The sequence below is a fragment of the Leptonotus elevatus genome, chromosome 8 (genome assembly GCF_054856555.1).
Source record: "Leptonotus elevatus isolate MCC_2025b chromosome 8, RoL_Lele_1.0, whole genome shotgun sequence".
NCBI lineage: Eukaryota > Metazoa > Chordata > Actinopteri > Syngnathiformes > Syngnathidae > Leptonotus > Leptonotus elevatus.
In genome coordinates, this window is record NC_141246.1 from 5928512 (window position 1) to 5943493 (window position 14982).

The window sequence follows — 14982 nt, forward strand, 5'->3', positions numbered from 1 at the left end:
TAATATTCCCGATGTAATAGTCATGTACAAGGAGTCCTAAAGTTACGGCAAAGTTACGTTCCTACACTGGCGATGTAACCCGAATTTCGACTTAAATTCGGATTTCCCCGTTAAAGTCGATATTTACTGGGGTTGTGCCCAAAAAAACAATTCTCATTTAGTACGATTTAGAATCTATTTTAAATGTCCCAAAATCGATTTTATTTAAATAACTTTATAACTGTCTTACCTTTGTTTGTGTGTGCCTTTATTGGGAGCGCTTTTCATGTTGTACCTGATTTGGCCACTTAGGGGCAGTGTGGTTCCACCCGGTCTGATACACTGTTAAGTTGTAGCCACATTAGAGAGTAGAAGGAAAAAGTCACGATGAAGTTATTCCAATAAAAACAATTTTTTTGCAGCGTGGAGCCGTTCTTTTGAGTGATAAAAGTGCCGCGAGTAGAGCACTAATTAACATTAGCAAGTCAGACTGGAGTAGATCATTACGGTTCCCTGAACATCTATAAATTGAAGCAAAAATCATTGTCAATCAAATCATTTTGAATCAAAAATCTTTCTTAATTGAAAATCTATTCTGAATCCAATCACACACCCAAAAACCGGAATTGAATCCAATCGTGAGACATTCAAAGATTCCCACTCCTAATATTTACATCAAAATATTTTGTACAGTAATTTTAAAAAACATATTTGCGCGACCCTGAAGACTCCGGAACAAAATATTTTGTTTCTGCACGGACATTCATTGCTGACAGACGGCGGAGCGGACCTAATTCAAGCTTAAACACGGAAATGTGATGTGCCTGATGGCGAACTGATGGCTGATGGACGTCCGTCGCTGGAGGCAACAAAAAACACACATTTAAATAACTTTAAAATGGCGTGATTACTGTGGGAAATTAAAGAAAAAGACAGACGAGTCACGGGCGCCGTAAAGTCGAAGCGACATAGGTTGCATGCAACGTAGCTCGAGAACTCCCTGTATTATTTGACCCAAAATATAAATACACATGTCCATTGAGTGATTATTTGTCAGAGACTATGTAAAATTAGAATGTCCTTTCCAAGGAGCTCAATACTTTCACTTCCTTCCTCACGTGTCAATAGCAAAGGACGCTCAATTTTAATTAGTGCCATCCTTTGAATGAAATGCTAGCACCTCTACCACCAGACGCCGTCATTGGTGGTGAGGAAAATTAAAGTGATCCAGGACAGATTTGTTATTGAACTGCTTAATTAAAGCCATAGCGGTTGCGGTGGTCACCGACTGACAAAAGGCTGCAAACTGAATTAAAAGCGATGTTCTTTTTAAACATCGGGAACGGTTCGCGCTGACAAGATGAACAGTGTTTGATCTACCAATCAATTAGCACTGGGGGTTGATCAAGTCTTAATTGAGTTGTCCAATTAATTCCAATGAGAGTCGCCTCGTTAATTCCGCTTGCAAATTGGCATGGATGGGAGTCAAAAGTGCTGTCACGTTAAAGATATAAACATTTTTACACAGGAACAGACATGAGCAATACTACCACGCTGCAAGAAATTAAGTGATATGTTGAGAATGAGCAAATTCAGCATTGTACAAATGACTTTTGTAAATATAATGAGCAAAAATTTACTGACAGTTTTTGGAACAGGGTATCAGTGGGCTGAAGGTAGCACATTTAAAACATTTCAGGAGTTCTCTGAGACGTGAATGAACAATTAAATACCACACGACAAATAGCTAAGCAAAGAAGAAGTAGGCCTAAAACCAGACATCAAACCTAAGCTACACAACATATTTCAAGATTCACGGCCTGGTTTACACTATACTCTAGCAGCATGGATGCAATTCCCATTGGTTGGTCAATTGCTATTAGCAATCTGTAATCACCCCGCCAACCCCTCTCTTATTAGATGTGCTGTCTCACGTCACAGTCACACAGGTCTCGAGTTAAAAATGCACTTTGTGCCACGGCACAGCGTTCTGTTGTGTCCTCACAGCACATACACATAGGTTTGCTGATGGTGAAAATGTCTATTGGTTTAATTTATTGTTAACTCATTTGCTCCCAGAAACGTATAAATGCGTTCTATTTTAAATATTACCAGAGTCCCAAAAACTAAATTATATGTTTAGTTTTTTTAAATGTTATTTTTATGCTAGAGCATACAGAAGGCTTTGGTGCAGCCTCTGAACTGAAGAGAATGGTTGAAGCAATGGTAATTATTCCAAAAAACGCCCAGCAGGTGGCAGCAGAGTATAAGAGATCAACCAGGGCCATGTTTTCAACAGATTTGTGAATAATGATGAAACTTAGCTATATTCTAATGCTAATTGCTGCAAAACGTAAACAGATAGAAATATACTTTTTTTTCCTGATGAAAGAAGAGACTCTAATCTTTCTTTTGGCAGATTCTAAGTTTTTATAGCATAAGAACACAATATTCTGTGGGCCTTGCAAAATCTGTCAAAATCCAGTAAAACAGCCGGGAGGTGAAGGGGTTGCATCAGTGAAAATGGCTGGGAGTGAATGAGTTAAGCAAATTGAATCAATTTTATTGCTACTTTTTCGAAATCCCTGAGACAAAATACAAATAAAAATGCAAATTGATTCACCCTTGTGTTCTTCAGTGAGACAAAGACGGAGCTCCTTCACCGTGGCCCGATCCATTGCAGCCTGGACTCGCAGGATGTCCAGTTCCTCTTCCAAGCCAGCCCTGCATGAATTGACATCAAAACGTGCCTTTAAAAAATAAAATTCTATCACACGGTATAATGAGACCAGTTTTTCAATTTTCTACAAATACATCATTGTGATCTCCATTTATGTAGTAACATTTGCTACTCGTTTCCTTTCGAAATCCCGTGATCCGCATCCAACTCCCCAAAGAAAAGATGACATGAAGAAATTAATTAAAGTCAGTTTTATTTAGTCACATGGAAATCAAAGTGACAAGTGAGATGAAACGCCAAGGTAGGAGGTCGCCGCACGGTGTATTTGAGCGCAACACACCAGACAATCCAACAAGGAAAGTGTGCCCAATTACCACTCCGCAATTAGCTTGATTCCTGCTAAAGGCTAATTACGCGGCGCCATTCTGGAGACTTTGCACTTTCAAGTTATTATTAGGACACCAAGTGAACGTCTAGCGAGGATACACACAAGGCCCCGCTGAGACGAGCACACCTGAAGAACACACACCTCGTATCCCTCCCCTTTGCTGCCGAGTGGAATGGCAGAAACAAGCTCCTGCTGACAGAGTGGCATACTACCGTCTGTTAACCTCATTTGCAGAGGGGAAAAAAACCAAACAAAAACAAATGCAAGAGCCACTCTGCGGAGTTAAAGAGGTCACTTGTGTGAGCGGTGAACAATTGCGATCACAATGGCAATTAACTAACGAGACAACTTTAATTTTACGGGAGATGTTTTCCCTGCCAAATGTCAGGAAAATGACCTGGGGAAAAGTTATAGCCACTGCACAGGGAAGGGAAATAATTAGCTTTTTAGCCCTCACAGTCCAGTAAACGCCTGGCCTAATGGCTGACCGCAGCTTAAATAAGTACACAAATGACTCTCCCTGAGGGGTGGGGGTGAGGAAGCAGATGGATATGTGTCGCTCCTTTATGGATTTTCCTCCATAAATGAACTCAAGTCGATGAGGCACCAGCGCTGCCTCCTGTGTCCCGCCTGTTAATGGGACAAATGAGCTGAAATATGCAGTAAGTGGAAGATGCCTGTTCCAGCTCATGTTTCTCTTGTATGCACGTCAAGATGCCGGTGTTATTGATGCCAAAGCCAAAATCACATGCAAAACATTCAATTTTGTTAAAGGGTAAGCGTGTTTTCGTGATGAAGACAGGATTGAATTGCAGATATGGATGTTGTTGGCCCAGATTCTCCAGTTTCACTTCAAATCTGGAGTTGGAAACCAAGTGCATTCTTCCCCAGGAATCCTTTATTAGCATGCTGTGCAACTAATGGATTTAACATACAATATATTGGGAAATCAATCCAAGGATATCACGGAAGCTACAAAGGGTACGATGCAAGCACATCAGTAAATCTAGAGAGTTTTTCTTGATGGTTGATTATTGTAGACGTCCAGATCGACCACAAAAATTCCCCATGCAGGTTTTGTGGAATTCTGTACCACCCACCATCTTTTTCCCTCGTCTTAATGGTAATGAAAACCGTACTTTGCATTGGGCTGGGTTGAGCAGTGGCTAATTTGCAGGAGAACATCTTTGTGAATATAATATATAGTTTGATACTAACTGCAGTATGAACTTTTTTGTATCCTCTTTCACACAGAGATCTAGGAATAAAAAATCCCAAAAACAGCCACATCAGAATAGGAAGAGAACATCTTGCCTTGCTTTTCGCAACCAAACCCAGGGAAGGTGAGTATTGCCACAACGGTGTGCGTGTGTGCTTTTCCACTTTGTGAGAGATGTGTGTACTTTGCGAATCTGCTGTCTGGCCATCGACTTTGTACAACGCTGTCATCCGGCAGATCAGTAAAAAAGAGGATACAGCAATCCTCTGCCTTTTTCACTGTTCTCTGTTTATGTTTTTTGGTTCTCTTCGTAGGATGCCACCAGTTCCTTGTAAAAATAGGAAATACACATCTGGACTGAGTGGCAATCTTGAAATGAGCGCTGATATGAAAAGGCACCCCCCCCCCCCAAAGTCCTTACTAATAGGAATTAAAAAATTGGTGTCAAGGAAGTTTGGTGAAGTGATACATCTCGTCCGAGAGATCTTTGTGGTGGGAGGAGCTAGGTTCAGCTTGGGTTGTTAGAGGTTTCAGAGATGCTGTATATGTCTGCATAGTGCATGCAGATAGTTCAACCCAAGACATGCTTAGGACCGCCCCCTCATTTGAATAACATTTCATGCTGACAGCATCTGCAGAATGAAATAAATAAGAGCAGAGCTTTTTTCCCCCTAAATTTAATGATTGATATTTAATTATATTTCTATTTGTTTTCACATGTATTTTTTTATTTTTAATTGGATTTTTTCAATCTTGTTATAATTTTTTTATTCATTCATATATATATATATATATATATATATATATATATATATATATATATATATATATATATATATATAATTTAAAAAAAAAATTAAATAATTTTTATATCCGTGTTTATTTATATTTTTCTATTTATTTGTTTTATTTATTTATTTATTTGGCCACTGTTGGTACCACCATTTTTTCAGCCAATAAAAAAACCCCCATAAACAGTCACATTGGAGTACAAATTGTAGATACATCGGTGCAGTTCTTACCTTGAGGGGTTGTACTGGACTCCTGTACCACGACGGCTTCAAAAGGTCAACAACAATCGGAAGATTTACAAGCAAGAACAGATTTTTTGCAGAAACCAAACTAAAGGCAACAGACAGATGCAAGTAGATGCTTGGTGATGTGGTCGACACTTGTAGTGTCTGTGTTTCAAGTTGCTCTTTTGGCCCCATTTTTGAAAAGTAAAAAATAAATAAAAAAATCTCCCTCTTGTGGAGCGCTAGAACTTTAGCCCAGAGCAATACCCTCCGTGTCATTTGATCTCAAGTCTACCAATGCTGCACCACGCACACACCAGCAGTTTCGATCCACAAGGGTGTGCGGCACGGCTGCATCCTTCGCAGCCATTGTGCTTGCGCCTTGAAGAGCACACAGAGCACTTGCTCGGAACACAAGAATTCACAAGGAATCAAGGGAAGAAAGTGGAAGGACCTCTGGCATTTCCATTGTTGGAAATATAATCTTGTTTTGAGGGCTGTTGGGGGGGATAGCCCTGTAGTCAAACTTGAGCTAGAGGGCTCCTTGTTCTTGGAGGGTCTCGAGTGGCTGAAATGGGGAGTTCATAGCCCAGCGCTGTATTTTAGATGAGGGGAATGGAAAGCCACTTTCACAATGCCGATTAAAATCAATTTTTTTGGTGATGTTCTTCCTGTATAAACTGCACAGACAGAGATTTAAGTCGATTTGGTAATTTCCAACCTTCAGGTGTAGCATCAAAGCCGTAACAAAGATGCTTTGCAGTGACAAGTTAAACACTTGACAATTGCATTCACTTCTTCCCCACTATTGCCTTGAAAACAGTCCAGACAAGAATTTCACGCGGCACATCCGAATCAGACTGCAGGATGATGAAGGTCCACTTTTTTGAATGCTTATGCATGTTGAGGATATCTGCAGGTGTCCAACTAAAACAAATCAATATTTAACCAAAGCATCTTTTCAAGGAGTGAATTAGATTTCTGAATGTGATTTCATTGAAATAAGTGCATTATTTATGTTGTAATTTATTTTTGCTTTGAGACGCTAAAACCGGATGGCAACACTGACGCATGCACATGCAGTATAATTACAAAGTGCAAAGCCCCCCCCTCCCCCCTCCCCAAAATATATAATTAATTTCCCAAATAATTAATGAAGGGCAAAATCCTTAGTAGTCTGATTTAAAAACATGCATAAAACATTCTGTTTGTGTGAGCAAAATCTGTCCCTCCTCCAACTCTGCCTGGGGTCCGGGGGGCGGGGGGCAAAAGACACTCATTACTTGTATTACCTTTTAGCAAATCAAGATGAAACGGGCAGAAATATGAGGAACATGGTGGTAAACTTTATTAAACTTAATTAGAGTCAACGTCGCTCACTGGGGAGGTTCACGTCTGTAATGGTCACCGTGTAAAGGATCTCACGCTGCTGCTGTTGCTGCTGCTGCTGCTGCTGCAGTGCAAATGATCTCAAAGGCTTTTTTTCCCGCCAGTAAACGCTGGCTAATTTATGCTTTGATGTTGTCTGAGTGCAGCATCTTAAGTCTGAGGGCGCACTGCATGTGTTTACTCTACTTATGAGGCCTAAATAATCCCTGCCTCTTTTTACCAACAAACCTTTTACAACAATTAACAAGCACGGACACCGAGTGGAGAAAAGCGCATAATGAGGCAGATAAAAGGATCCCACTGCGGGTTTTTCAAGACCACACTGTCTCTTACTTTCTTTTCTTACCAGTCAACCATGAGGACATCTCAATGAAAAAATAAATAAAATAAGTAGAAACGATTGTTGTGTAATTTGACAAAAAATGGCCTTCTGCCCCTAAGTTGTTAATGGATCATGTTGAAATCAAACATTTTTCCACTTTAATGCACGGTATGTTATGACATTCTGAACTGTCAAACAAGTATGTAAAAAAAAAAATCTCATGTTAAAATGATACAATTAAAAAAACAGTCTTTCAGGATGAGGGCATGATACAAGTATGAACGTAGATGCGTTTCTCGTAAAATAAATATGTTAGTCAGCGGCAAGCTAGTCTCTTGAGTGACGACACCAGTGATGATAGTTGTAATTTGTGACTCTAATTTAACAATAGTGTTGTGCCGTTAATGATACCAATATCGGAAGGATACTGCATTAAAACGCTGGCCACGGTATCGGCGAGTACTAGCAAATAACTGGCCAATGCCATTTACCAATATTAGTATAGAAATGTTAAGGCACACTGATGTGTGCTGACAGATGTTTGGTGAAAAATCGATTTGGCAATATATTGCAATATTACGTAATTCTCGAATCGATGTTTAAACATCAATTTTTTTATGGAAATATTCAACAAAACGTCTTACTTAGAGTTAGGGTTTACACGTTAAGAATGAAAGAATGTTATATTAATGGACATTAAGTCTTAATATTTAATTTCAATGTTGTTCAAACATGAAACAGATTGCAACAGATTGTTTGTTAAATACAGTGGCTCAGTTATAAGCTTGAAGTTTCAGATAAATAAATACATTTTCATACAAATCTTACAGTGTACATGTACAGGTTTACTGATGAGTATTTTCTAAAAAAATTTAGTAAAAAAAAAATATCGCAATGATCAATTTATAGATTTGTATCGGGATTAATCGGTATCGAATCGAGTCGTGATTTATGAATCATGATATGGATCGAATCGCCAGGTAATAGCCAATTCACACCCCTAATCAGAAATGTAGATGTTGAGAACAATAGGGATGATGAGTGTGACTAAATTTCATTGATCGACTACTACAAGCAAAAATATAACAACCAAATGATTTTTATTAAGATACATTTTTAGAACACTAGAAAATACTATGAACTCATTCAGTCCCAGCCATTTTCACTGAAGCAACCCCATTCGATCCCGGCTTTTTACTGGATTTTGACTGATTTTGCATGGCCCGCAGAATATTCTGTTCTATTGTTATAAAAACATGGAACCTATCAAAAGACTTCTTTCTTCAGAAAAAAAAGAAGTATATTTCTATCTTGTTTCCGTTTTGCAGCAATTAACATTAGAATATAGCTAAGTTTCATCATTATTCACAAATCTGTTTAGAACTGTGGGTAAATTAACTTTTTTCAACATGGCCCTGGTTGATTTATTTTACTCTGCTGCCACCTGTTGGCCGTTTTTATAATTACTACAATTTCTTCACAGGTTCTCTGCAGTTCAGAGGCTGCATCAAAGCCTTTTCTTTATGCTCTAGCAAAAAAAAAAAAAAAAAAAAAAAAAATATATATATATATATATATATATATATAAATATGTCTTTGGGACACTTTATTTCAAATAGAACATATTTATATGTTTTGGGGAGCACAAGAGTTAAGAGTCATTTTTTGTGTCATTTAACAAATTCTTGGTAACAAAAGCAAACAACAGAATGACAATTGACGATTCCTGAAAGTTAATCAAGACTCAGTTTCGAGTACACTATATTATAAGAAAGAAGAGAAGTGTTGGGATTATCACAGTTTTAAAATGGAATAATATATTAAAAGTCTGAGTCTGCATGTGTGTACCAGGCTTAAGAACTCTTAAGAACTCGCTAGTACTATCCGCTGAGAAATAAATCTTTTAGTGGTAGATCAATTACATTGAAACAGTCCAAACACACAATGGTCCTCGCTGCGGGGAAAAGTTCCTGAGGTCGAAACGCATCATAATTTAGTCGCTGGTCAGACTCAAAGTCAATTAAAGCACACTTTTCACCTCCTCACCCAACCTTGAATTGCAGTGCAAATATTACAGGAGGAGCTAACCTTCACTTAGCACTGCGAGGGACCCACTGTGCAGGACTTAACCCAGCTGTACTCACAGAGCCAAAGAGTCATTTTGGACCTCTGGAAGGTGTTTTACAAGCGTTGTTTGCGGAAGAGGTGATCCGGAGCATCTGCGCGTAGTACCATGACAAAGAAGGCTACGAAAACGAAAAGACGAATGGACTGATGAACACCACTGGCATTTAAAGCTTTTAAATGGGTCTTCATTTGGTCCTAAATTCTCAACTAGCGGGGGGTAATTAGCCATTAGTAGATTATTACCCGACACTTGTACAGCGTAACCTTCACAAGCGTAATCATCATCACACGGTCAACGGAGGAGCAAGCTGTGACGACTTGCCCCACGAGTTATACTTCCTGGAAATTGGGCTGTTTGTGCTTTATGATGGATCTGCTTTTGCAAAGACAGATGTGTTTAATAATTTTACTCTGTTCTTATGGCAGTGACAGAACCCAAATTCGTACCCAAGTAGGATCGTGTTGTAGTCTGGTAGATTTCAGACGCTAGGCCGTGACCCAGGCCATTTAGTACCAGGCCGCAGAGATACATTAAAACGAGGGGTGTCAGGCAATTAATTTTTTTTCAAATATTAGTTAATTGCATGACTTCAATAGTTAACTTGTGATTAATCTGTTCTAAATGTACAATAAAATATTTTTCTATTGTCACCTTTTTTTATTATTGCTCATGTACTTTTATGACATGTCAAATAATTGTAACATTATTTATTAGGGGTGTTAGGCGATTAAAGTTTTTAATCGTAATTAATTGCATGATTCACTAGTTAACTCATGATTAATCGCAAATTTTACATCTGTTCTAAATGTACAATAACCCCCCCAAGTTTTCATACTTTTGTTAACATAAAAGTGGAAACAAATGCTTAACTAATAGAAATAGGGCTGCATCTTTTAGTCACTGATACAATAATTTCACAATAATTCATAAAATCGAGTTAAAATTAAAAAGATATACTGTACTGTAAAAAATTAGTGTGATATTGATCTATGTTGAGGTCATTTTTCTGCCACTAGATAGCATAACTGCATTTGTAAGACGTTGGTGACAGCATTTTTCTTTTCATATTAAGAGCTATCTAATCCTCAACATGAAGCAACTTGGAAAATTGTGCACATTTTTAAAATTGTAAAATACAACTTGACCACAGTCTCCGCACATCTATGCATTATTATTAAATTTATTACTGCTAAATTTTGACGTGCACTGGAATTCCGCTATTACAGGCTTTTCCAAGTAAGTGGAGGTCATTAATCGCGTGTTAAAAAAAATTGTGGCGTTAAAGGAACATTAAATTAATGCACTCATTTTGACACCCCTAATTAAAACAATAACAATGATAGTTTTTGTTTTGTTTCATCTTAACATCTTGATCATGAACGTCCATCAAAACCCGTCCTTGGTGATTACTTTCAGATCAGGAAGATACATCAGCACTGAGGACCGACTGTACTTGGACATGACCAACACAAGACACCGTGCACTTTGACCACAATTAAAAGTCTCATCCCACTAACCAGAAGCTCCTGGTGATCAAATGTAACCTGACGTTGTAACTGGGCTGACCTGTGAGAGGCTGTGATGTGAAAAGTAAAGTGTAGCTGGCCAGGGGCACATGAAGGGGATCAACACTAAGCCCTAAGGACAGGCAAGTTACACCGTCAGGAAAAGAGGCCGAGCACTCGTCATCCCTCGTGGTTTCCCCTCGCAGGTCAGTTTCAAGGTCCCTGCATGTAGCAGGTTTGCCCCCTCCAAGCACTGACCCCCGTTTTCTCCAGACCATCCAGTGAACTGCTCAGTTCCAGGCAGGCAGGCTGGCGGACGGACGGACATCCCTTAACAGGCAGCATCAGCGGCACTAGGGCTACTAGCCTGTAATTAACTCAGACAGCTCAGGCTTGGAGAGAGGCAGCCGGGCTATATCATAATGAGCTCAGCTGGGATTAGGAGGACAGGGCAGGGGGGTGAGCAGAGGGGAAGCGTGAGGGGGTACCACAATTCTGGCCTCAACCTACACTGCGGCATCGCGGAGGGCCAGGGGGAGCCAACCGGGAAAGACGAGGCGGAAAAGTGAAGAGGAAAGAAAGCGCAGAGGCGCAGGAGAGAGGATGGAGGAGGTGAGGAAAGGTGAAGGCCGGGGGAGACGGGAGGAGCCAAGACGATGGCTTTAGGCCAAGCTTTGTGTGGAGCGTCACGAAGGGTCACCGGTAGTGCTGCACTTACAAGGGCTTCTCGAGATCAAACAAGACAAAAACAGACACACGAAAGGAAGGAAGAAAACCGAAAAGAGGAGAATGGTAGTTAAGTGAATTTCAAATGTTTATGAAGACAAGAGCAGGAAGCATATTTTATTTACCATTTTCGGAAGACGGACAGAAAGCATAGTGCAACCGCGTCCCCCTGACAAGGCACATATTTTACATTACAAAGATCTCATTGCCCAAAAACAACAAAAATCTTGTATTCACTGTCCGAAATAATAATAATCTCATCTCAATTTACACACAAATTCATTTAGTGTGAAATAAGGGTCTGTTTAAGTGAACTGATATACTTAACTCATTCATTTCCAGCCATTTTAACTGAAGCAACCCCCTTTGCTCCCGGCTGTTTTATTGGATTTTGACTGATTTTGCAAAGCCCACAGAATATTGTGTTCCATTGCTATAAAACATGGAATCTACCAAAAGCAAGATTAGAGAGAAAGATTATTTTGTAATGACTGTAACTGCTTTAAGCGACCTCTTCAGGTCAGAGGCTGCATCAAAGCCTTCTGTATACTCTAGACTTTTTTTCTTTTTTTTTTAAACGTATACATACGTTTTTGGGACCATGGCAATATTTATAACTTTTGTATACGTTTTTGGGAAGAAATGAGTTAACTGGTGAAAACCATATTGTTTGACGAATTTCAGGTGGATAGAAAAACTAACTGCATTTACCTAGTGTAGGAGTGTCAAACTCATATAAGCTCAAGGACCATATGGATGAAAATATAATAACATGTGGGCCACACAGGTAAAATCATTGTATATAACTTAAAAACAATTAGCCTCAGTTATACACAGATTTTCGGTATTTGCCGTACGTTTGACACTGGCCTAGTGGAATTGCTCTGCCTGTTACTATACATTATTGGGCATAGATGGATAAGCAAAAACACTTCATTATATTAAAGAAGTGAAATAATTTTGCATGGCACACTTTATAATCTCACAAAATGGTTTACTGTACAAAATGAGAATCTTGAAATAATTGCAAAAAAATTATAATAGACAAGCATTTTCAAACGATCTCCTCTTTGTATTTATGGCTGAGTTCTGTTCATACAGCGGAAAATGGAAATGTAACCCAAATGAACGCATGCCGGAACGTGTTGTCATAACAACTAACAGAAGATAACGCAGTACTAAAGTCATGATTAGGTAAGTATTTGGGTATAAACCCTACCCAAAAAATTAATAAAAAAATATGCAAAAAAACCCATTAAGGGTAATATTTTAGAGCCATGTGATATTACCATCTGCGGTCGAAAGAGAAGAAAAATGTTGAAATTGGACCCAATGGCTGTATCGAGCTGAAGATCAATCTGGTGGTTTGTTGCAAGGCATTTGGGTTTGGATGGCATTTTTTATTGTTCAAAAAGAAAATCACATTCACAATTTTCCAAGGTTCATCAACTGATTCGTAGCGGATAAAGAAAACTATAGGTGTGAAAACACTCTTGGTGAGACCACGCCATTTGTATCCGCTGCGCTTTCATGTGTGAATATTTGGGTGGCCAATTTAACAAATGAGGAGAGTCTAATGATTTTACTCTGACCCCCGCTGTTGGGTAATGATGTAACGGACTGAGGGGATGCTGTGAAGTTGGCAAGGTCACAGTGAATTAAAAAAATAAATATATATATATATAAGAAATGTGTCAGTATCCTCACGGTGGTGCAGATAAGACAGAAAAGTGTGTCAAGTACTTAGAAAGTGACTTACTTTTCAAGAGTGAGTTTCCGGGTGAGGTTTTTGAAGTAGGCAAGTTCGTTCCACACGGCATCGCTGTTCTCTTGTCTTAACTGCCAGGGCTCGGCGCGCGGCATCCTTCCATGTGGCCTGAAGTAGATAGACACTTTTCAAGTAATCAATCAATTATGGGATACCCCCCTGAGTTCCTGCCTGGAAATAAAGTGCTGCATATGCCGCAATTTATTTAATTCCAATGAAGACCAATGGGATTAATTACAGTGGAACATTAAAAAATGATGGCCCAATAGCTATAGATCTCATTTGGAGTCCAACCCATTTTTTTCAGAAACAGTTCCAGCCATTAACACATTCATTCACTCCCAGCCATTTTCACCGAAGCAACTCCCTTCGCTCCCGGCTGTTTTACTGGATTTTGACTGATTTTGCAAGGCCCACAGAATATTGTGTTCTATTGCTATAAAAACATTGAACCTACTAAACGAAAGGATATTTGTATCTGTTTCCGTTTTGCAGCAATTAGCATTAGAATATAGCTACATTTCATCATTATTCACAAACCTGGTAAAAACACTGGCAAAAAGAGCTTGTTGCAACATGGCCCTGGCTGATCTCTTATACTCTGATGCCACCTGCTGGCCTTTTTTATTTAATTTTTTAAATATCTACCATTGCATTAAGCCACCTCTTTATGTCAGAGGCTGCACCAAAGCATTCTGTATGCTCTTGCATAAATAAACAAACAAAAAAACATGTAAATACGTTGTGGGGGGTGAAGGACAAAGTATTAAAAAACGTTTTTATACGTTTTTGAGTTTGAATGAGTTAATGAGTGTAATACACAAGATGTCAGCGCTTTTAAGGATTAAGTTTACAACTGTTGATACATTGCTCACATAGGGGAATGTTATGAATTTGAATCTTCCTTAAAATAGTGCCTGTACAGTGACATTAGTCCTTTGTTTTGAAATGAAAACAATTTGGGCGTTATCCACCATTGTGGAATGGATTGCATTAAAAGGAACCCCGACTGTAATGACAAGTTTGCTCCATATGATTTATTCAGTTGTTATTAACATCTATGAGATTCATTTTTCAAAAATCATTTCCAGTTTAATACATTTTGTAGAAACTTTATTTGTACGTACTTGTACTTGTCATTACAGTCCGGGGTCCTTTTAAACTTTGGACAAAATCGTGTATAAAGTCTTCCCAGAAGAGCAGAGGCCATTATACAGTTATTAAAAGAGGGGGAGTGCCATATCGTCTACTTTTTACTTCCTGTAGGTGTAATGGCAAAGTGTCTCAGTTAATTTGTTGTATTATACATAGTGCAAGGCTTATGGAATACAGAGATATACATATGAAAAGCGAGTATTACACTATGGGGATAATGGCCGGTATTGCACATTACCTTGCCGCCGTCGGCCAATTCGCAAGGTGGTAACGAGGCCCTTCGTCGCACTCTGTTTTCGTTATCCTGCCCGATTTAGCCGTATACAAATGAGCAGCCTTGACTTTCACATTTGAGTGGCAAATCATGTAGCCATCTATGTATTTGTTAAAGCCCAGGGCGCTGCCTTGCGCGGACGCACAGCAACGCATTCCCTGTGCACCTCGAAAATGTAAATAATGGCTTTCGTGCACACATGCAAACAAGGGTTTTGAAATGTACACCTCACTTATAAATACTTAATGACATTTTGTGTTTTGTCTTCAGTAGCTGGCTCAAACGCTGAACTGACACACACACACACAAACAAACACACGCGGTTCCCCAATCAGTCTTTGCCCGAAGTATTCAATTCCAATTAGCCTTTCATTTGCAAACTAAAATGGCTTTTAGGGAGAAATTTGCAGATTGGAAAGGAGAACAGGATTTT

The 14982-nt window shown here is 39.1% G+C and overlaps 1 protein-coding gene across 1 annotated transcript in view; it reads right to left on the reverse strand.

Moving 5' to 3' along the window:
- Positions 1–14982, reverse strand: part of cntln (centlein, centrosomal protein) — a 114574-nt gene that overhangs the window by 57875 nt on the left and 41717 nt on the right. Inside the window, exons 12-13 of the mRNA XM_086083030.1 lie at positions 13112–13228; positions 2603–2703 (exon numbers count right to left, since the gene is read on the reverse strand). Of these exons, the coding sequence (XP_085939156.1) occupies positions 2603–2703; positions 13112–13228 (218 nt within the window). The remainder of the gene's footprint in view (positions 1–2602; positions 2704–13111; positions 13229–14982) is intronic.